Genomic DNA, 22,426 nt, shown 5'->3' on the forward strand with positions numbered 1-22,426 from the left:
ACGTTCGTCTCGCGCGCTCGCTCGCTCGCCCCAATTGCGCTGAAACGATCCCTCCATCCCTGCATGTGTTGTTTCAGGCCTGGTGGAGCGTTGGCTGGGGGGGCCTTTGGGTCTGAAGACTGAGTTACTGTTTGGAGCCGCCCTGACCGAGGCTCTCTGGAAGTGATTAGAGACTCTCTTCCTGCAGCGCGCCATCGCACCCCCAACACCACCCCACCCGCCGAATCCCAGCTCTCTTCACTCCTCGTTACTCTACCACACCCCATCCTAGTCCACTCCACCCGAGCCCCAGCCTTCTCTCTCTCTCTCTCTCTCTCTCTCTCTCTCTCTTTCTCTCTCTCTCTCTCTCTCTCTCTCTCTCTCTCTCTTCCATTCCTCTCTGAACAATTGAACAGTAGGTCTGCCAGGCCAAGACTGGACTGAAGCCACTCGGGAGAAAGTGAGAAGGGTTTATGAGAGATGAGGGAAAGAAAGTATACCCTAAGTATAAATAGAGGAGAGGAGAGAGTGTGAGAGAGAGGCAGATAGAAACAGAGAGAGACAGAGAGAGAGAGAGAGAGTGGAAAGAGCATAAAGCCAAAAGGGGGTGGTAGAGAGTGGACGGTTGGAGCTGCTTCAGAGCTTTGGGAAGGAAAAAGACAGGGATGTGACTCACAGGCTGTGGCTGGAGCATGGGAAAAAAACAGTAGAAGGAATAAAAGGATCAGCTTGAATTGATTGACATAGCTCCTGAGAAAGAGTGTGAGAGAAAGACATAAGGAAGGGATTGAAGTGAAAAAGAGTGAGAGAAAGAGAGTAAAAGAGGGACCAGGAAAGTTTATGTGAGAGAGAGAGCATACTGTATACGGAACAGAGAGAAGGGAGGGAGAGAGAGAGCATATTATTTGCAAGAGAAGTAAAAGAGAGAGATGCTGAGGAGAGACAGAGAGGGAGAGAGAGAGAGAGATGGGAGAAAGAGCAAGCGAGAGAGAAAGACTGGGCGAGAGAGAGAGAGAGAGAGAGAGCGAGAGAGAGAGAAGCAGGACAAGAGAAAGAGAGAGACTAAGCGGGTGACAGAGCTAAATGAAGACGTGAGTGGAGTCTGGCAGGGCCACGTGTGACACAGCGGCGAGTCGTGTGCTCCTAAGCAAACATCTCGAGCCCCTCAGCCTCAGGAGTGAGGCAGCGAGGCAGGCGGCAGGCCGCCTCAACCCATAAATAAACACTTAATGGCTCCTAATGCCAACACTAACACTTCCTCTGCCAGAGCCGTACCCAGAGGACTCCCACCCCTCTCTCAGGCTCCTCTTTTTTTTATGTCTTTTTGGATCATCCGACACTGACATGAACCCTGGACGCAGAACAGTGTGTTGTTTGAGAGGGGAGGAAAAAGAAAAAGGGATCAAATTAGTGGAAGGATGATGACATAGTGCAGAGTGCAGAGTTTTGTTTGCAAGAGAAAGGGAGAGAAAGAGAGGGAGAGAGAGCGAAGGGAATTACAGGGGGAAGGAGTGATGCTTGGATCTATTTCTGCCCACTTAGGAGTGTTTCGGTTTTGCATTCCACACTCTGCAGCAGCGGATTTAATCAGTCGTGAGTGAGATGTGCCGTGGGGGGGGGGGTGGGGTTGGGGCGTGGGTTGCGGAGTGTGGAGTGGATGGAGGGGAGGCAGCGAACAGGCCGAGCAGTGCCCGCCTCTGGCCATCCAGGCAGGCTGGCAGGCCGGGCTGGCATGTCTGAGGCGGTGGAATTTGAACACTGTTAAAATAAACCCCCAGTGCTGCTCCGGCACACTGGCACTGCAGACAGGGCTCAGAGGGCCTACATCACACACACACACACACACACACACACACACACACACACACACACACAGCATGCAGCCAGCCAGCAGAGACCCAGATGAGACATGTGACAGGGAGCAATGGTGTGTGCATGGAGAAAGGCAGAGAGAGAGAGAGGGAGTAAGGAAGAGACAGAGAAAGAGAGAGAGGAGAGAGAGAGAGAAAGAGAGAGAGAGAGGGAGGGAGGGAGGGGGAGAGAGGAATGTTGAGTGTAAAAAAAGGTTAGACAGCACAGGAAGGTGTTTGTAATAAAGGTAGCAAGCCAGAAAAGCACCGTCTCTTGACAAGAAGGTGTGACAAAAGAAATAAAAAGAAAGAGAAGAAGTAGGATTTAAAGACAGAAGCAGAGAGTGTGTGTGTGTTTGTGTGTGTGTGTGTGTGTCTGTGTGTGTGTGTCTGTGTGTGTGTGTGTGTGTGTCTGTGTCTGTGTGTGTGTGTGTCTGTGTGTGTGTGTGTGTGTGTGTTTGTGCTCTATGCCTTACGTTATTACCTCTGTCAAACTACAGGAACTGTCAGCAAGTCGGGAGAACCTTCCAGAAAAGCACTTAAAGCACAACAGCTCACGGTGACAATGGGAGAGTGGCCAGAGTCATAACAGTGTGTGATTGATGTGGCGCTGGAACCCAATAACACTGCCCCGCACCTGATCCAGGGGAGGGTGTGTGCGCATACTGTTTTATAACACTCCTGCTGGTCCACTGACTGACAGCATTAAAGGGCTGCTTTGGCTTGTGTGCGTTTAACCATAACATTATAGAACTCCTGTTGCACAATGAACAAAAGCAATGGGATGGGTCATCACGAGCATTTCATGTGCTGTCATTTTACAATATGTTTCACAATTGATATTGAATTGGACCCTGAGGGAAGGTTTTTGGGCTGACAAAATGAAATTGATTGTATATTAAGGGACGCCGTTGAAAGGTTTACATAATGGCTGCTGCCACCAAAACAATGGCTGTACCAATAAAATAGAGCGGAACAAAATAAAACGAAAACAGAATTCTGAGGGAAAAAGCCCAGCTTGAATACAAATGAGCCTTAAGCTTTTCATTCCGACAATTTCACCACACCCTCTAAACACACAGACATGCACAAAGACAAAGACAAAAGCGCGCACAAACACACACACACACACATGTACAAACACTCATACAAACATGCACACGCACAAAACACACGCACACACACACACACACACACACACACACACACACACACACACACACACATACATACACACATACATACACTCACACAGAGTCCGTAGCAGCTCGTTTGAGCTGCTAGTCATCTTCACGCTCCACTCCCACCTTGTAACGCGCTCCCCCTCCTGTGATCAGTGGCTGACTGGGCCCACGGCTCATTGAGTCTCTGCCGAAGCCATGAAAAGACTCCACCAGTGGATGATGGACTGATGAACTGTGGGTGAGAGGAGGAAGGGGGTCCAGCAGTAAATTACACAATGTGTGAAATCGCTGGTGCTCAATATGTCAGTAAACGTCCTACTGTTCACTCAGCTGCCAGGCTCGCGCAACATCTGGATGACATAGACAATGCTCAAGAGATGATGAGCTTTCAAACAAATCAGTAGCAATGTAGTGCACCACATTCTTAGCAATGGGACGTTTAACGTGTTTTAAGGCTCTGAGCAGGCCTACAGCACCTTTTCACAAGTTGGTCATCTATGTCGCTTGCTGACAGACAGATTTTAAATTCATTGAATTGTTTATCAGCAAAACATATATTTGCACCTTCAAATTGTCAATTTTGTTTGATATCTTGATATAAATTTTGAACTGACTCTTCTGTTTTGCTTTCACTTCTCCTCTCCTATCTCCTACTCTTGTGCAGTCTTGTCATTGCTCTTCCATTTGCTCATCTTCTCTCTTCCATCCTTCCCACCACCCCCCCCCCCCCCCGCCTCTCCCGCCCGGCCCTGTCTGTCCACCCGCCGCCGCCTCTGTTTCTCATTGTGTCCCCGGTGCGTCATGCTTTCCCCCTGTTTTCTGTTTTATTGCTCTTGTGAGCTCTCAGCGGTTCTGTTCTGGCTGCTGGCAGAGTGGAATGGCCCGCGCTCTGGACGGGCCCTGCTGCTGCTCTCCTTGATCCGTGGAGGAGGAGGCCGCCTCCGACGCAGGGTGGCAGTCATGCTGCCTGCCCGAGGTATGTCAACAACACCGCCGCACAAGGGCTCCCTTCAGCTGGGGCCCTGGCGCTCTCGGCCGCAGACGCATGTGCTGGCGTCGCACCTCACTCTGGCTCTGGGAAATGGTATAAATAGTTCAAATGCCCAGACAGAGAATGGAAGAACAAGGGAAGAATGAAGGCCATGGTAAACTCAGACTCTGCTTTTTACTAGAGGCAGTGTTCCCATCTATGGACTGGAGGATAGAAACAAAGAAAATTCAGCAAAAGAAATACTGCAGACAATTAAAACATGTGAAGTATTTATAAGTCTGAAAAATGTATAGTGTAGTTATAGAGTTTTAACTGGGTGCTCCAAAAAAGTAATTAATTCAGAAAGCTGGATTTGCATGTAGGGAGGCTGAGCCTATACACTAACCTTGTGTAATCACAAAACAGCAGAACATAACATATTCATAGACATTGTATACATCAACATTGTCTATCCAATGTGAAGAAAAATCCAACCAATTATCAATGAGTTGAAAGCTAAAAAATAACAAATGTTGACATTTTGATTGGAAACTTGCTCAAAAGGTCAGGCCCCCACTAACAGTGTTGACATCGATGTGATGTCCTCACTAAGTAACCTTCCTCTAACTGTGAACAAGTATGATGCAATGGAACCACACACAACTAAAGCAGTGAACAAATCCCAAAACTCAGATATGTGATTGAAATGTCCACTGGCGTGATTTGTGACCCTGGTGGTGGCCATGGACACAGCGCAAACAGCGGGAGCAGCAGATGCCTCCCCCGAGTGGCACTGACCCAACTCCCTGTGAACCAAATCCTCAGGGCGAATTCGCCCAGTGGTCCAGCAGAACCCGGCTAAATCTACCGTGACCTCTCCGAAGGAGACCTGACTCCCGCGGGGCTACTGGGAACTTGGTCCTAACGAGCACCAGGGGACTCGTAACGTCATGGATACGAAACTGGGGGAAACTGGGGTGATCGAAGGGTAACAACTGAGGACAACACGGAGCGTTGTCCAAACGTTGGCTATCCAGAGGGAAGAATGCACAGGTTCACTGGGCTTTTTAAATGCTCCTTGAGGATTGGACTTCAAATAACCAAACCGTGGGTGTGCCGTGCAAATGGAGTGCGGCAAACAGTAGTCTCGCAAAAACCAACAATAACAAAACATCCATCCCGGGGGTGACAATGAATGTCTGCTGTGAAACAAACACTCACATGGAGGCTCAGCATGTCCAGGTGCAGAACTAATGTGCAACCACAAAAGTTATACAACAACGGTTTCATTGATACAAATACATAGATATGCATTCACAAAAGAAATACATTTACACTAATGAGAGCATCATTCTCAGGTACATTTGAATATACACTCTATTCACCCATGTGTTTTATGCACAGTCCAGGGTAGATAAAGACCCTGTATTGTATTTGCTCAGAAGAGCCACAAGATGGCAGCCACACTCTTTATCTGTTTGGCCTGTTATATTTTTCCCCTTATGATGACTTTGAGGTTGTCAGGCTATAACACAAGAGCAATAAAACAGAAAACAGGGGGAAAGCATGACACACCGGGGACACAATAAGAATTACTATTACTATTTCTATTGATATTGCTATCTATCTATCTATCTATCTATCTATCTATCTATCTATCTATCCATATGTCTGTCTGTCTGTCTGTATGTCTGTCTACTTCCTAAAGGAAATTCAATTAGCCATTATCAACATAACAATGAGTAGATGTAAGCAACTTAATTAGTGGGCCTATGTCATCTTAAGGAAAGACAGCCCAAATGGGAATCAGTAGGCCCATGTATGACTCTCTAAATGTGACTTTGACCCAGCTATATGGGGTGACTGTAAATGAGTGAGTGAGCAAGCAATCGAGGTAGTGAATGAGTTTTTGAGTAAGTAAGTGGCTAAATGAGTGGAATGCATTCTTGCATTTTAATCTGACCTCTTGAAAGCATTACCAGGTAGGCCAATAGGCACAAAACAAGCCTAATCGTGTGTGTGTACGAGAGAGAGAGAGAGAGAGTATGTTGACACTGACATTTGTGATCTTTGCATGGGCTGTTAATGTGCTGCAGTTAAGTTACCATTGTAGCTCCCACCCAATCCCAACATCCCCTGAAAGTGCTGTATATACCTACTCTCCCTGTTTCTCTCCACCCATGTTCTCTCTCTCTTTCTCTCTCTCTCTCTCACACACACACTCTCTCTATCTTTCTCACACACACACACACACACACTCTCCCTCATATTTGTTTAATGCATATAGTACAGCTCAGCTCTTCAGCTTCTATCTTCCCTGGAGTCCATCAGTTCTGACATTCACAGTACCGATCCACTCAGGCCCCAGACACATTAAACCTTGTGTGTGTGTGTGTGTGTGTGTGTGTGTGTGTGTGTGTGTGTGTGTGTGTGTGTGTGTGTACATACACGTACGTGTCCTCTGCTGTATGTGTCTATTCAAACTAGCATTGTAGACAATCAGGGAGTGAGTTAGTCTGAATGGGGGTGCGTTACTTGTGAATGAATGAATGAATGTTCTGAAGATTTGCCCACCAGATGCCTGGGTTCGGCTTAGGTGACCACCAAAAGACACGTGAAGTGGCCAGTGATTTTCCTCTCGTGTTTCAGGTACGCCAGAGAGAAAAGAGAGAATATGCTGGACCAGCCAAAATAAATGAATAGAAAGACAGAGGAAACAATCACTCTCTCTCTCCCTCCTTTCCCTCTCTCTAATAAAAAGAAAGAGAAGACAAAAAACAACAGCACAGAAACCAACCCAACCAGCCTAGATTTATAGAAGAAATGTTTATTTGAACAACAGAGTACATGCCAGAAACGACCATTTACAGCAGCAGTTTTACCTCCTTTCCTCTCCATCTCCTCCCCCTCTTTTTATCTCTTTTGATCTCTCTCCTTCTCTTATTCCCATTCAGAGAGACAGAGAGCATGCCATCGAGTTTTACGTGTCTCCGTAAACACAGTTTCTTATTTATTTATTTAAACAATAAGCTGTTGCGTTTATCATTGCATTTGTAACATTATAACGGTTGTCATTCAATGGGATGAAGTATTCTTTCCATTCGTCTCGTTTGACCAAAGGTGGCGGCACAACACATTGGGCGAGAGTACCTCTAGATAGCAGTGCAGAGAGTAGCTGGGCCTGCACTGTGGTCATACTCTAAGAATACAAATATATACACCTGGGAACAGGGCCGAGAGAGGCTCCGTCCGTCTGGACATGACAGAGAAAAATGAAACACTCACGATTAGCAACAGGTAGCAACATTAAGAGGAAAGCTGGTGCACCAACACACAAAGGCGTTCACATGCAGTTTGCGCACAGTGGTTTACATTATGGACCAGGACTTTTTTTGAGGTTTTTTTTTCTTTGATACATCTTTTTTGATTATTTCTTTTTTTCTCTCTCTTTTATTGACAGTCCATTTCCAGGGTTATGGTTCGGGGGAAAGTTGTGACAGAGTGTTAATCAAATGAAGTCCGTACGAGTGTATTTGCGTGTGTGTGTATATTGGAATCAGTTTGAGCCTGTGCGTGTCTGTCTCTGTTCCATGTTATTCCCAGCTGTCTATTGTGAAAAACTTTACAACAAACAAAAAGACCTCAGTGAGGGACTTGCAATCCCACGTTGCAAAACACACCATTTATCAGAAGAGCATAAACAATACATCTGTTCCGCTCGTCACCTCATCAGGAGCTAGAATCAGTGAGCATCATTCTCCCACAGTACCCCTCTACCTCACCCTAAGCATAGCCATGGCAGATGTGGTGTGTGTGTGTGTGTGTGTGTGTGTGTGTGTGTGTGTGTGTGTGTGTGTGTGTGTGTGTGTGTGTGTGTGTGTGTGTGTGTGTGTGTGTGTGTGTGTGTGTGCGCTGTTGCTCGCTGCACAAGAACAAGCTCAATGACACACACACTCTTACGTAAGGGCCTCGGGGGCATAGCAGTGCACTCAGGACCTCACCTCCATCTCAGCTGTGCCCAGAACAGAAAACAGGAGAGAATTAACCAAAAAAGAGAGGGGGCTGGACTGTGTGTTTTTACTCCTGCTTGTGAATATTTACTCTTACGAAATACTGTTTTGCACCATAGATGGAGTAAAAGTAAAGGGGTAATTGTGTCATAACCTCCGTACTGCTGAAAGGTAGCCTTCAGAGGAAGAGCCTGTTCTTTCTTTTAATCAGCAACAGAGAAAAAAAAGACATTCTATGTGGAATAGATATACTGTAGCATGATGTGAGTGTAAGAGGGAAAGTACCCTTAAGAAAATAATTCGTAACCTAGCCATTAGCTTAGCCTTTTGAAACTTTGTTAGACGGAGAGTGTGGAGATACTACGTATCCAGATTGTGAATGTTCACCATTTACCATCTAAAATGAAGGTCTTGCAAACATGCTATAAGACAGTATTTGTTTACTATATCTGTGATAACTACACTCACACCAAAACTATGTTGATACTGATGTTAGTATATTTATAGACACCCCATATGAACACTGAGTTCTGTAATGGATAGCATGTCATTAGAGATGTTATGAAAATCAACAAAATAACTTACACCATGGGAAGGTTTAAATATTTAAATACTGGGAGCTTTGTGTAAAAATATGTCTGGGAAATTCCTTAATACACAGTTTGACAGAAATAAAAATAACAATACAAAATAAAATAAACTCTCACCTATACTTGAGAAAATATCTAGGATAAAAAAAAATCTGACACAAGCAAGACAAACAATGAACAATATTAAATATTTCTTTCTAGGAAGCAATGCTCGTCTGATCACAAAGGAGCTTATTTCAACAGGAGGCTCAGGTTTTTTTTCCTTTTTTTATCGGGAGAAAGGGGGCAAGGGGGTCTTCCGCGCGCGAGTGTTTGTGTGGACAGGCGGGCACGAAAGGGCTGGGCAAACAAGCCAGTGGCACTGATGAACTTCTGAACCGCTGCACTCTCATCATCGAGGCCTCCGGGGGCGAGACGGAACAACATGGCGGCGCTTGTCCACTGCAGTGCCACGACAAACAACCCCGCCGGCTGGAGCTGCTAATGGGAGCGGGGGGGGGCTGCTTGCAGTCAAATCAGTCTGGGACTGTTCCACCAGTGTCTGTCCCAGCCTGGGTATGATGTTAGAGAGTATTATGCTTGAGAGAGGAATCGCAGATCCACGTAAGGTTATCTCTTACAGTCCCACATGGGTTAAACACATTAAATAGTGGTTGCCAAGTTTACATCGACTGTATTTGTGCCTGGGCATGTCACAGATGGAATATAACTACAGACTAAATGTCAAACAATTTTCACATACATTTCCTTTTTTTTTTTGACTTTTTTTTCACTGTTATGGTATTTACAGGAAGTCCAAGTCCACATTTTCGGTCCAAAAAGTCATTCCCTGGTGCTCAGTGTAAACTGGGCAGAACTCGAGTAGCATGCTCAAGTAAATGTCCGATCAGGATACAACCATGTGTACATCCCGTCCCATGCAAACGCATTCATTCACACACATGCTTGTGAACACACACACACACACACACACACACACACACACACATTCATTTGTCTCTCTCACACCTCACACTCTCCTTCTTTCTCAGACACACAAACCCATACACACTTTCCCCATACACACCAACAAGAAGAATATTGCATGTTTGTTTCCAGTTTGAGCTTCTTCTTTTATATTTCTTTTTTTTTTAATCTTCTCAGTCAGAGGCAAAGGGAAAGGAAGATGTCTTTTTATCACTATCAACATCATCAATATTATTCTCATGTTTTTGTTTGTTTGTCTGTCTGTCTATTTGTTTGTTTGTTTGTCTGTGTTTTTTTTTTTTTTCTGTCATTTTCAGTCAGGCAGGAGCTTAGACGCTCCGGGGCGCCCGCTGCTGCTCGTGGGTCCTGCGGTTGCGGCCCTTCTTGTTGTTGTTCTCCTGCAGCATCTTCCACTTGTTGGCGTGCTGCTGACTGGCCTGCATCATGTGCGCCTTCTGCCGCCGCTGTTTGCGCTCCCGCTTCCACACCTGCTCGCACAGGTCGTCCACGCTGTTCAGGTTGGGGTGGTTGAGCAGGGACAGGAAGTCCCGGTACCACACCTTCTGGTTGGTTGAGCTGCCCAGGGGGTTGGCGCCGCTGTTTCCGGGGGCCTCGCTGCTGTGCGGGGCCAGGGCGGTGGGGTCGTTGTTGCGGTGCAGCAGCTCGTCCAGGTGGTCGGCGGCGATGACCTGCAGCGTGAGACGCAGGAGCGTCTGCATGAAGCCGTGCTCCACGGCGTGGCAATAGAAGATGCCGGAGTCGCGTGGCTGTAGGCTACGGATCAGCAGGCCCTGGTCGGTGGCCAGTACGCGGTCATCCCACTTGATCTGTGGAGGATATAAGGACGGTTAAGAGACCTGGCAACAAACACTATAATTTACTGATAACAGGGCCTCCAAATGATCAGTAAAATTGGCTATTTAGTCATTATGGGAAAATAGTTTGTTTCTTGATAGTATTTCTCTCTCTCTCTCTCTCTCTCTCTGTCACACACACACACACACACTCACACACACAGTACACACACACACACACACACACACTCTGTACCTCTTGTTTGCGGTCCTCCCCCTGTCTCTGATACTGCCAGTAAGTGAGGGCTCGCTGGGACTTGGGGCTGCACTCCAGGAAGGTGCTGCTGTTCTCTACACCATACACCGTCTTATCCAGCAGCACGCTACGGCCCTGCAGTTCATCTGTGAGCACGCACACACACAGAAAGGCACACACACACGGTCAGCATGTTCCCATTGACTTTTTTTCCACATCAAACAATATTGGAACATTGGATCATTCCCCCCAACAACAAACAGTATTGGAACAAACAACTCTCTCTTCAAACAAAAATGTCGGGGCAAATAACTTTTATTGAATGAACCAATTGCTGCTTATAAACATGATAGTGTGCCAGTATCTCCACAAATTGTATTTTATCATCATTCTAATCTCAAGACATAGTGGACAATATTCTTGTTTATCCCCAACATAAGACAGAACACGCATATTTGTAATGTTTAAACACAACTCACACGCTGAGGCCATTGCACAAAATCAACCAGATATTTAATCCCTTTCACTCCCAGCTCAACTGTGGCCCAGCTGTGTGTGAAAGTCAAGACACACACAACCCGCAACCAGAAAACCAGAAATTCCATGGCGATCTAACTGAACACACAACCCAAAACAGACTCTGCGCATACCACTGGCTGTTCCAGTATCCCTGGATTCAGCATTATTCACTTATTCAGAATTAAGAGCAGGCCAGAGAATGTGTTTCTCCGCTATCTTGACCATAATCATCACCATGAGCATATGTTTGTGTGTGTGTGACTAGGTATGTGTGTGTGTGTGTGTGTGTGTGTTACTGTGTATATATTATCTCTGTATGTGTGTGTGTGTGTCTGTGTGTGTGTCTCTGTGTAGGTCTGTGTGTGTGTGTGACTATATATTTCCTCTGTGTGTGTGTGTGCATGTGTGTGTGTGTGTGTGTGTGTGTGTATATATTTCCTGTGTATGTACGTGTGTGTACGTCCATGTGGACATGTTTCAGATTACGGCATCTCTGCTCACTCGCATCGCACTCTCTCATGTTGGCCATAAGCACGTTAGCAGATGCCCAGAGCGGGGAGCGGAGAGCAGGGGCCTACGGAGGAGAGACAGAGCAGCCCAGTGTGTGTTACACCTCCGTCTCCCCTTCCACTCGGCACACACCCTCACTCTAGATGAGCTCTCAGCGGCCGCACTGACGCCACTCAGGTGGGTCAGGGTGGAGTGGACATGGGAGCCCAAGGGGATAGGACTCCAAGGGGCTCACACACACATGTACGCAAGCATACACACGCACACACACATGCACACACGCACGCACGCACACATGCACACAGACACGCGCGCGCGCACACACACACACACACATACACACACACACACACACGCACACACACGCACACACATCCACACTGTCAGTGTGTGTTTGGCTCTCTCAAGGTTTCTGTTCACTCTGCACTCATCCGACAGGGCTGTTCTGCCGTCCCTCTCTCTTTTCTCTCTCTCTCTCTTTCTCGTGTCTGTTGTTCTCTCTCTCTCCTTCTCGTGTCTGTTGTTCTCTCGCTCTCTTGACTGCTTTCTCCCCTCTGACCCCTTTGGTGTTTGGGCTGAGCGGTGTGGGGCTGCCTTTGTGCTGTCAAGGTAACGAGGTGTCCCTGAAAGCCGCGCTTTTGAAAAGGAAATCTATGTGTGGTCTCTACAGTGTGTGTGTGTCCCCCCCCTCTCTCTCTCTCTTTCTATCTCTCTCTCTCTTTCTCTGTATGTTTGTATGTGGGTGTGGGTGTGTGTATGAGATACAAAGAAAGAGAGAGAGTGAGTGAGAGAGAGAAGGAGAAACAAAACGGACAGAGAGAAAGAGTCGGTGTGTCTGTCTGTAGAAAGAGAGTGTGTGTGTGTGTGAGTGTGTGTGTGTGTGTGTGAGTGTGTATGTGTGTGTGTGTGTGTGTGTGTGTGATGGGGATACAGTGAATAAGTGTTTGTGATGTTGTTGACTGTGCGTGTGTGTGTGTGTGTGTGTGTGTGTGTGTGTGTGAGTGGTGTTCACACCCCACAGGATTGGCCTAACATAGTAAAACAGCTTGCGGAAACAACTTTTCTCCCTTTTTTTAATTACATGTAATTAGCACAAAAAGAAGAGCCTTGCCTCCACCACTTAGAGTGATTTAAATAGCTAACGCTGAGGGTGCGCTAGGCTGAACAGCCCCCCCCCCCCCTCTTCCTTATGAAAGGCTGTGAGACGCAGCAGATGAGAACTCTGTGGGCTGGTAATTAAAAAGCCTTAGCAAAGTCTTGACTGCCTAATCTTCACAACACCATTCACAAAGCTTTCATTACGCTTTTTTTGTTCTCTCATTCTTTTTTACTCTCTCTCTCTCTCTTTCTCTCTCTCTCTTTCTCCTCATGTGTGTCGGTCTTTCTTTCCACCCTGTACTCACTTGTCCTTTCATTTGACACAAATGTCAGAGAGGTGCAACGACAATTCCCATCAGGCACCATGACAAGGCCCAGTGGGTCTGCTAGCAGCGCACTGTCCACTAAGAACAATGGAGTCTCCTCCTGGCTATTCATCTGCTCTGGTCAACAGAGACTGTGGATGTGTACATGAACGTTTCAGCACAGTAATTACAATGGCCCTGTGTTAGTAAGGATTTGTTGTAATTAGAAAATTTTTTATCTAACCAGTCACATTCAATGACTTTTAGACTCAGTACTAAATTCATACCATCTTCTTTTCATTAACATCTTCAAACACTTTCACTCTTTTAACTGACGCTGATTTGTGGAATGTCCCTGTATAAAGGCTCTGATGGATGTGATATTTATACAGTCTTCTCTGTAAACTCCTGCAACACTGTCTCCCACATGGGTATCACACTTAATGCACTTACAATGCATTTATGTTCCATCAATTACCACTGCACCAAAGGGAACTGAAAACCCACATCAGATAATTGAAATCGAAAGCAATTAGCTACTCATTATCACCCCCCAATCAGCTGACAACCACACCAAGAACTCTCTGAGCTGGTAGGCAGCTTTGTCTGGGATCCATCCAGCAGACTCTTTGTGCTAGCTGTGGGATTGTTGAATCTGCATGAATGTGATGGTTGGCGTACCTTCATGCTGTAAGTCAGAGCACTGGGTCAAGGGATCCCCGTTTCTGATGTCCTGGCGACGAGTCCTCCTGCCAGACACAAAGACAGGGTTAACATGTAAAATAGAATGTACATGATGTGTGTGTGAGAGAGAGAGAGAGAGAGAGAGAGAAGGAGAGAGAAGGAATGAGAGAGAAACCGAATGAGTGTGTGAGTGTGTGTGTGTGTATTTATATGTATGTGTGTCTGTGATTGTACTGTATGCGTGAGAGTCCCATTTCTATGTGTGTGTGTGTGTGTGTGTGTGTGTGTCTGTGTGTGTGTGTGTGTGTGTGTGTGTGTGTGTGTGTGTGTGTGTGTGTGTGTGTGTGTGTGTGTGTGTGTGTCTGGGGGGGCGGAACGCGTGCTCCTTTCGTGTGTGTGGCCAGGAGGGAGTGGACGTGGCCAGGGTGTGTGTGCCACATGTAAGTATGTTCCAAGGAGAGAAGCGTCCAAAAGAAAGCCAATCTACCTGAGTCAGCTCCTGGCTATTTTGTCTCACTGCTTTACATCCACCGCACATGTCTCTAATCATCGGAAAATGAATACTTCTACACAGCCCTAAACCATACAGTACACTTTAACAGCTACATCTGAAAAATATTAAACTAAAATAAACAATTCAACAGTTGATGCCCAGTAGGGGAGGAAAAAAGAAACATTTGATGAGGAGGGGTCTACTGTTGATGCCGAGGTATTAAGTAACGTGTACCACAGGGGAACAACAAACTGCAAACTCTGAAAAAGCGCTTTCACGGTTTCGGCTCCCCACATACAAAGAAGAAAGGGAAACGGAGAAGCGTGCCTAACTAAGTGTGCAGTAGGAACTTCCTGGAGAAGCCCTTTGTTTCTGTGAAACTATGTGTGATAGACACATCAAACGCATCTCCATACTGTACAGAACATGCAGGGAAGCTCTGCCACATACAGGGAGAGAGAGAGAGAGAGAAAAAAACACTCCAGAGAGAAAATAAAAAGAACCCTTTCATCTGTACCCCCCCCCCCCCCCCCCCCCCCCCCCTTAAAGCCTTGAGCCTTTAAAAGTCATTTTTGTCTGCAACGGGCACTTCCGTCACACTGTTTTACGACAGGGCTCCGAAGCGCCGCTTTCAAATCGGACCTTTTATGAGATAAACTCAGCCACGCTTATCAGGACGTCGTAAACACATTAGTGAGTCTCTGGGCATCTCCCCACCCTGCCCCGTCCCCATGAGTCACATTAAGGGGCCGACTCCACTTGACCTGACCTGGACAGAGCGATCTGTGAGAATACAGGGCCTTCATCTCCCTTATCGGTCCTTAGTCACGGCCCATAATGACGGGTAGAGTACAGTACATCTCCACAGCCTGTTTTGGTCAGTTGTGTCACTCTGTGTATGTGTATGTGTGATTGTGTATGTGTGTGTGTGTGTGTGTGTGTGTGTGTGTGTGTGTGTGTGTGTGTGTGTGTGTGTGTGTGTGTGTGTGTGTGTGTGTTTATGTGTGTGTGTGTGTGTGTGGGTGTGTGTGTGTGTGTGTGTGTGTGTGTGTGTGTGTGTGTGTGTGTGTGGGCCTGTGCATGCATCAAATATCGGAGTCAGTATGTTTGGTATCAATAGCAGCATTGGTAGTGCTCTACTCATTGTCTGGGGATATGTTATGATGTCATATCTCCAAACAATGGTAAGAGAGAGAGGACATTTCTCAAAGCTTCACTACCCAACAGCTGGAATGTCTCATCTCAGTCTCTCTAATAACTCACATCTCATTCCAACAGTAGGTTTTTTGCATGTTTGTGTTTATGTACATGTATGTGTACGAGAGAAAGAGAGAGAGAGAGAGAGAGAGAGCTTATGAGTGTGTGTGTGTGTGTGTGTGTGTGTGTGTGTGTGTGTGTGTGTGTTACCTCTTGGCTGTGGGGAAGTAGCGTGAGCACTGGTTGCCGTCCCAGGCGCAGTAGGGATCTCTGGCGAGGCAGCACTCAGCACAGGCCTTCCCGTAGACGTCGCAGCGGTGCAGGGGCATCTGCGACACGCCTGCCGATGAGCCCAGGTACAGCTGTTGCTGTGGAGACAGAGCGCAAAACGTTCAAAGCTAAGCCGCCTTCGACGACTTCCTCTGCGGGAGACTGATAATATACACATCTATTAGCACTAGATAAACAATTCTTCCTTAATTGATGTCAGAGGTCATTTAAACTCCTTGTAGTCTTCAAGTTCATTTGTTGAAATGCAAATGCTTGATTAACAAACTTTGAATACAGTTTTACTTGATGAATGCTATATATATAATTCTGAAACACCCTGACACCTCCACTCACCCTAATTCACATTCTTTGAGCTTCACCTAAATGGAGATCTGTCTGCAGTATGCATAGACATAACGTAGTTAGTATGTATCATTCCACTGAAAGTTCTAACGTCGACTAGCTTGGCTGGTGGGATACTGTTGTAGCTTTTTGAGAGTACTACTCTCTGACGCACTCCCGCAGACACATCACAGTACATTTCGTTCTCCGCCATGATGTTTTATGTCAGCTAAATGAGTGCACTACCCATGGGGCCCCTGTAATGTTGAGAATGCACTATAATTAAACTGCATATAAACTACAGCTTGCGTCTCTCTCTCTCTCTCCAACTCCTTATGCAGTGAGACACATAAACTCGCAGCGAGGACACTGAAGCTGTGTCCATGTGGGGTCCGCTGCTTCATCACGTTGATATTTCTCAAGTCTTAGCACGGGTCACCCAATGCCATTAACAGAAATACTATACACTGGAAAATAGTGTTTCTGCACTGCACGAGGAAGCGGCTTTCCACTGGAAAGTATTCCAGCTAAATTTGATTTAATGTCAGACGACGCTACTGAGGATGATCTTTGCGGTGCATTATGCAAGGGTGGAGGTATCGGTTGGTGGCTGAGAGTGTGTGTGTGTGTGTGTGTGGGGGGGGGGGGGGGGGGCAGGTAGTCAGTCAGCTGTGGCCAGACGAGAGGGCAAAGCATCTTAATTATGGATCTGGTGACGCGTGGTGTCATCTAGATTATTCTGACGAAGAGGAAGAAGAGGATTCAGCCGGGCCGAGAGATGGGAGAGCCGAGGCTGCAGAGATTTTCAGATATCTGTGAATGTGTGCATGGGTATGTGTGCATGTGCTTGTTTCTGTGTGTGTCTGTGTGCATGGATGGATACATGTATGTGTTTGTTAATGTATGTATGTGTGTGTGTGTGTGTGTGTGTGTGTGTGTGTGTGTGTGTGTGTGTGTGTGTGTGTGTGTGTGTGTGTGTGTGCGCGTGTGCGTGTGCGTGTGTGTGTGCGTGTGTGTGTGAGTGTGTGTATGTGTCTGCGAAAGTTAATGGAAAAAATGCATTTTTTTGGTGCCTATGACAGGAAGCCCTGCACTTAGTAATACACCCTTAGGCAAGAAGTATGAGCGAGTATGACTGGGTGTGTGTGTGTGTGTGTGTGTGTGTGTGTGTGTGTGTGAAAATGAGAGAGATAGAGAAAGAGGGGAGGGTGGGAAGAGAAAAAGAGTGTGTGAAAGAGTGAGAGAGAGCGAGAGAGGGAAAGAGAGGAAAAGAGAGAGAGGGAGGGAGAGAAAGAGAGAGAGTGAGAGAGCCTGAGGCGAGGTCCATGTTGAGCACTATGGGACATGAGAAATCAGGGAGGAGTGTGTCAGTGCTGCGCGCTGAGTGGCTCCTGTAGCTTTGTGTGTGTGTGTGTGTGTGTGTGTGTGTGTGTGTGTGTGTGTGTGTGTGTGTGTGTGTGTGTGTGTGTGTCTCACTCACAGCCCCAGAGGCCCTCTCCCCTCCTGCTGCTAACACTCTCTGAGCACCAGCTCTCTATTCAGAAGCATTAAATAAGCCTGTTTACCGTGGAGCTGGCCATTCTTCATAGCTAGTTGATGAGAGATTAAATTGCAGTTTAATACAAATAAAATCATGAAATGCCTTATTTACCTGTTTGGTTGAGAGCTCCATGGCAGTAATAACAGTTGGTTGCTAGATGGAAGAAAATAGAGGGAATATGAAACAATTTGATAAAGCTGATAAAGAAACAATTTGATAAAGCTGATAAAGAAAAACTGCTGAATAGACATAGACAAATCTGTGGCAAATTATATTTTTTTATATTTGATAAAAATATCTTCTTCTGTATGGAGACTGAGTGTGGTCTGCCTACCCTGAATACAGTCATTTCTTCAAGCAGAACCTCCTCCAGGTCATGCCAGGTCCCTCTTGGTATCGACACCACTTTAAGAACTGTGCCAATATCTGCAATTAAGACCAAATCAAAGTGAGAAAAACAGCCACCCTTAACAAATAGCTCACTGAAAATGGCTTTAGCATGTTTACACTCACACATTCAGTCGGAGACACGTTAAAGCTCAGGCAGTGACTCAAGCAGGCACCCACAGATATGCATTTGTAAGAGTAAACATGTATTATAAGCATGTTGTACAAGGAAGCGAACCTGTGCCAATGAACATGACGTCGTACTGGCCATCCTCTGCCTCTACTTTGTCCACCACCAACTGGGTGAACTGGTAGTCCACGTCCGTCTTGATGATGATTGGCCGGTTGTTGATTGGATAGACGGAGTTGTACATGGCTGGGTGGCTTCGGGCAAATGTGATGACATCATCCGGTAGGTCTTTGGTGGAGTCAAACCCTCCAAAAGTTTTACTTGGGCACTGTCAGTAGTGAGGAAGAAAGTCAGTGTGTTGCAAGGTGCTGTGAACACTTCCAGATCAGAAACTCAGTGTACCGAATGTAATATCCCAACAAGGAGCGTCAAAAAAGTAAGAAATCGGTTTTAGAAAGGTGGCAAACAAAACCGTCAGAGGAAAAACATATCGCTCACCGTTCCAGGACGAGGATAGGGCACTCGCCCAAGGAAAGGGACCCACTGGTAGTTGGGTCCGTCTCTGTGAGCGTATGGGCCCAAGAACACCCTGCGGACATCGGCCATGTTATACATACACACGGCCGAGCCTTTGAAGATGTTACTACCAGAGAGAGAGAGAGCAAAGTTAGAACAAATTTTAATATCAAACAGGAGAATTTGAATATGTCCTTTATTAATGCAGTCTGACATGGCTACAAAGGTGGCTACCTGGATGTAGTGAACACAGCATATATGACTGGGTTCTTGGGATCCTTGGAGCTCATGAGGAAAACATCCTCTGAAATGTGGAAAGCAAATGTTACCTTAAAATTAATGATGATAGTAAGTCATGGAAAATTTGAGAATTAAATTACTCAGCAAAACACTATTCAGCCTGTCAACACCGAGAAACACAGTTGGTTTGGTAAGCTAGAGACTCACGAAGCTCATCAAAGTGTGTATCGATGCCGTTGAAGCCCGGGACAGAACAGACCAGTCGTGCTTTGAGGAATGTCGTCCACTTGTTTACCAAACTTCTGTGGCCTCCAAAGTCATTCTACCACAAAGGGAACACACACAGCATGTCAAGACCCACACACACAAACACGATGACCACAGCTATCAACAAAATTGATGAAAAAAAAACAACAGAACATTTTTGGAATGCTTTTGGAGTCTGATTGGTGACAGCCATTAAACTGCTTGAATGTGGGATGAGTGTTTGACATTTGCAGGGGAATGGAAGAAGTGCCTTAAAACAATAGCCTCAGTCATAGCAGGCTTTGCCACACCTTAGCAGTGTTTATGTGGGGGAACTGTCACTGTTGACTGATGGCTTTTCAAACTATTTTTGTATCTGTTTGTCTTTCATCAGGAGATCTGGCACACAACAGAGAGAGACTATTAAACAAACACACACACACACACACACACACACACAAACACACAGAGCAGCGTTGCCTGTTTATATCCACTAATTAAATGCTGACAGAGAACCGCATGTCCGAAACCAAGATTCTTTTCAGCATAAGGAATAGATTGCTGTCCCCGCCTGGAGTGACGAGAATTCCAGCTATGCCGGAATAGGCGCGAGAGGCATAATTGGGAACACCTTTCCCCCCTCACCCATACAACAGAGATGCCCTTAAACCACAAACTGCTGCCAGATTCACACATTAGCTCGTACAGTGCTGTCTTTGTTATTCTCCTCTGTGGGTCTGCTGACGCTTCACACAGTCGAAAATGAAGGGGTGTCGGAGGGAGCGCCATCAAAGAAAAAAATTTAAAAAACAATGTTTTAAATACCTGAGAGATATTTAGCTCTCAAGTGTGTGTGTGTGTGTGTGTGTGTGTGTGTGTGTGTGTGTGTGTGTGTGTGTGTGTGTGTGTGTGTGTGTGTGTGTGTATGTGTGTGTGTCTTTGCCTGTACATGCATGCACTGTGTATGTCTTCACATATCCATGACTACCTATGAATGCATGGTTGTGTCGGGCTGATTTTCTTCCTTGTGTGGGCAGTGAGGGTCAAGTCCCTGCCTCACCCTTACAGCACATTAAAGCCCCATGTTCCTCACGCTCTCACCTTACACAGCTGCCCAATCCTGGCGTGGGTGGCTTTGCCGGCGTGTTCTCCATCAATGGCGTTCTCACGGAAGAACAGGTAGATCTTGTCGTCCTCAGGGTTGTCACTTTCCGGGATGAGATGGACACCGACAAACCGAGGGTCTGCTCAGGTAACAAACACACACACACACACACACACACACACACACACACACACACACACACACACACACACACACACACACACACACACACACACACACACACACACACACACACACACACACACACACACACACACACACACACACACACACACAATACAAACAAAGCTAGTTACGCTTCTGTCGCAGACACAGTGGCTGACACGACCTGACATGCAGACAATGACATATTTCATCTACCATGGTAGGAGCATGATCTCATCATGTTTTGCTCTTTTCATTTCATCCTACTTTAATGACACAATATTTCAGAGGGAGGGAGAGAGAGAGAGAGAGAGAGAGAGGGAGGGAGGGAGGAAGAAAGAGAGCGTAACGCTAATTCAGTAAACTCTTCGTACTGTTCTTCATGGGTCTTCATGCTGTGTTTGTGGTTAATTAGGAGCAGTCTAGTCAGAGACAGTAAGTCTCAGGCCCTTACATCAAAGTGCTCACGCATGCCACTGCCCTCAGACACGTCATCATAGGCCAGACATTGACAGATTCACAATAGAGAAACAATATGCCCTGAAGTCTGACCTACTGCTGATCAGGGGCTTTCCCATTTATTCCTCTCTCTCCCTCTCTCAGTCTGTTTCTCTCTCTCTCTCTCTCTCTGTCTCTCTCTCTCTCTCACGTGTGCGCACACACACACACACACACACACACACACACACACACACACACACACACACACACACACACACACACACACACAGTTTCAGCTTCAACTAGTTTCTCTCTCACAGTCCTTTTTTAATGAACTAAGCTGACCTGTTTGCTAAAACACACACTCTTTTGCATTAGAGCCCTGCTGACCTAGAGCATCCCGAGGACATGACACAAGCCTCCTTTAGTGCACCTCTTGTCTGAAAATGCCGCCATAAAGCCTTGAATTTCGCTTTGCAAAAAGAGAGAAAAAGATGGCCTCCGATTTAGACTCATCTCCCTGGAACAAAAAAAAAAAGAGGGGGCCGTATCTCCTTTCAAACAAAGGTAAAGCCGAGAGTGCACATATCAACAGGGATTAATCAGACAATGGCGCTGTTATCTTCGGCCACCTCAACCTCCAACCTGTCCTTCTAGTTGGATTAATTGCACAGAGAGGCATGCCAGACACTGCTTTGGTCTCATGGGAAAGTATGGTGCCCCTTGTGAGCCTTGGATTTCTCTATTGTGTATGTTGGGGCTTTTTTTTTTCATAATCGTTAGGTTTTGATGCAGAGAAGATGTTAAGCTGCAGGGCTTGATGCTCTTTGTTTGGGCGGACAGGTCTAAGGGGCAGACGGTATCTGATTGCACTTATCCTCTTAACTCGGTGTCAATCAAGACCAGAACATGATCTAAGAGCCAAACAGCAGTCAAGGCTTCCTTTGTGAGCCAGTAGAGCATGCTGTGTATGTTTAGTGTTTCTTAGCCTTTATATTACATTATCTTATTTATTTTCTGTCTGTTGGACTGTCTGTATCTCTCTCTCTCTCTCTTACTCTCTCTCTCTTTCTCTCTCTCTCTCTCTCTCTCTCTCTCAACGCAGACAGTATGTCGTTGTTTGTTTAGACGTTGCTAATTTTATTTTTGGGCGATGTATCTTCTTTTTCGTCTTACCGTTGAGCCATCTTGAGTCGTGTTGTTCAGTCCTAATTGGGTGGTGTTCTCCCAGCGTTCGGAAAATAGCAAAGTCCCGCCCCATGAAGTCTGCTGATGTGCCTGCATATAGCTCGCCATCTGTTCAGAGAAGAGAGAGGCGGACAATCATATAAACAAAAAGTGAAAAATAACTGCTTACTGTGAGAATACTGAGTTTATCACTCTCGAGTCAAACATCGTGGCTGTGGGCCTGGCTATTCAGAAACAAATGTAACAGAGTGAGGAAATTATTCTAGTCCACACCCCCCAAACAGCCCCACCACAAAAAAGTGACAAGTGAGAGAGAGAGAGTACTTATGTGAGTGTGTGTGTGTGTGTGTGTGTGTGTGTGTGTGTGTGTGTGTGTGTGTGTGTGTGTGTGTGTGTGTGTGTGTGTGTGTGTGTGTGTGTGTGTGTGTGCCTGTGTGTCTGTGTGTGTGTG

General features: G+C 46.2%; 1 protein-coding gene across 2 annotated transcripts in view; it reads right to left on the minus strand.

Moving 5' to 3' along the window:
• Positions 1–6,839: 6,839 nt before the first annotated feature.
• sema3ab (sema domain, immunoglobulin domain (Ig), short basic domain, secreted, (semaphorin) 3Ab) overlaps positions 6,840–22,426 on the minus strand; it is a 37,411-nt gene continuing 21,824 nt past the window's right edge. For both annotated transcript variants that reach the window (XM_076263278.1, XM_076263267.1), the window contains exons 6-17: positions 21,964–22,083; positions 20,178–20,320; positions 19,038–19,152; positions 18,825–18,894; positions 18,573–18,717; positions 18,183–18,402; positions 17,892–17,983; positions 17,669–17,710; positions 15,616–15,773; positions 13,713–13,780; positions 10,600–10,745; positions 6,840–10,376 (exon numbers count right to left, since the gene is read on the minus strand). In XM_076263278.1, the coding sequence (XP_076119393.1) occupies positions 9,879–10,376; positions 10,600–10,745; positions 13,713–13,780; positions 15,616–15,773; positions 17,669–17,710; positions 17,892–17,983; positions 18,183–18,402; positions 18,573–18,717; positions 18,825–18,894; positions 19,038–19,152; positions 20,178–20,320; positions 21,964–22,083 (1,817 nt within the window). In that variant the 3' untranslated portion in view covers positions 6,840–9,878. The remainder of the gene's footprint in view (positions 10,377–10,599; positions 10,746–13,712; positions 13,781–15,615; positions 15,774–17,668; positions 17,711–17,891; positions 17,984–18,182; positions 18,403–18,572; positions 18,718–18,824; positions 18,895–19,037; positions 19,153–20,177; positions 20,321–21,963; positions 22,084–22,426) is intronic.

The sequence above is a fragment of the Alosa pseudoharengus genome, unplaced genomic scaffold (assembly GCF_046254945.1).
Source record: "Alosa pseudoharengus isolate Yale_2024_CS ecotype anadromous, Long Island Sound unplaced genomic scaffold, YU_APseudo_1.1 YU_APseudo_1.1_scf_10, whole genome shotgun sequence".
NCBI classification, from domain to species: Eukaryota; Metazoa; Chordata; class Actinopteri; order Clupeiformes; family Clupeidae; genus Alosa; species Alosa pseudoharengus.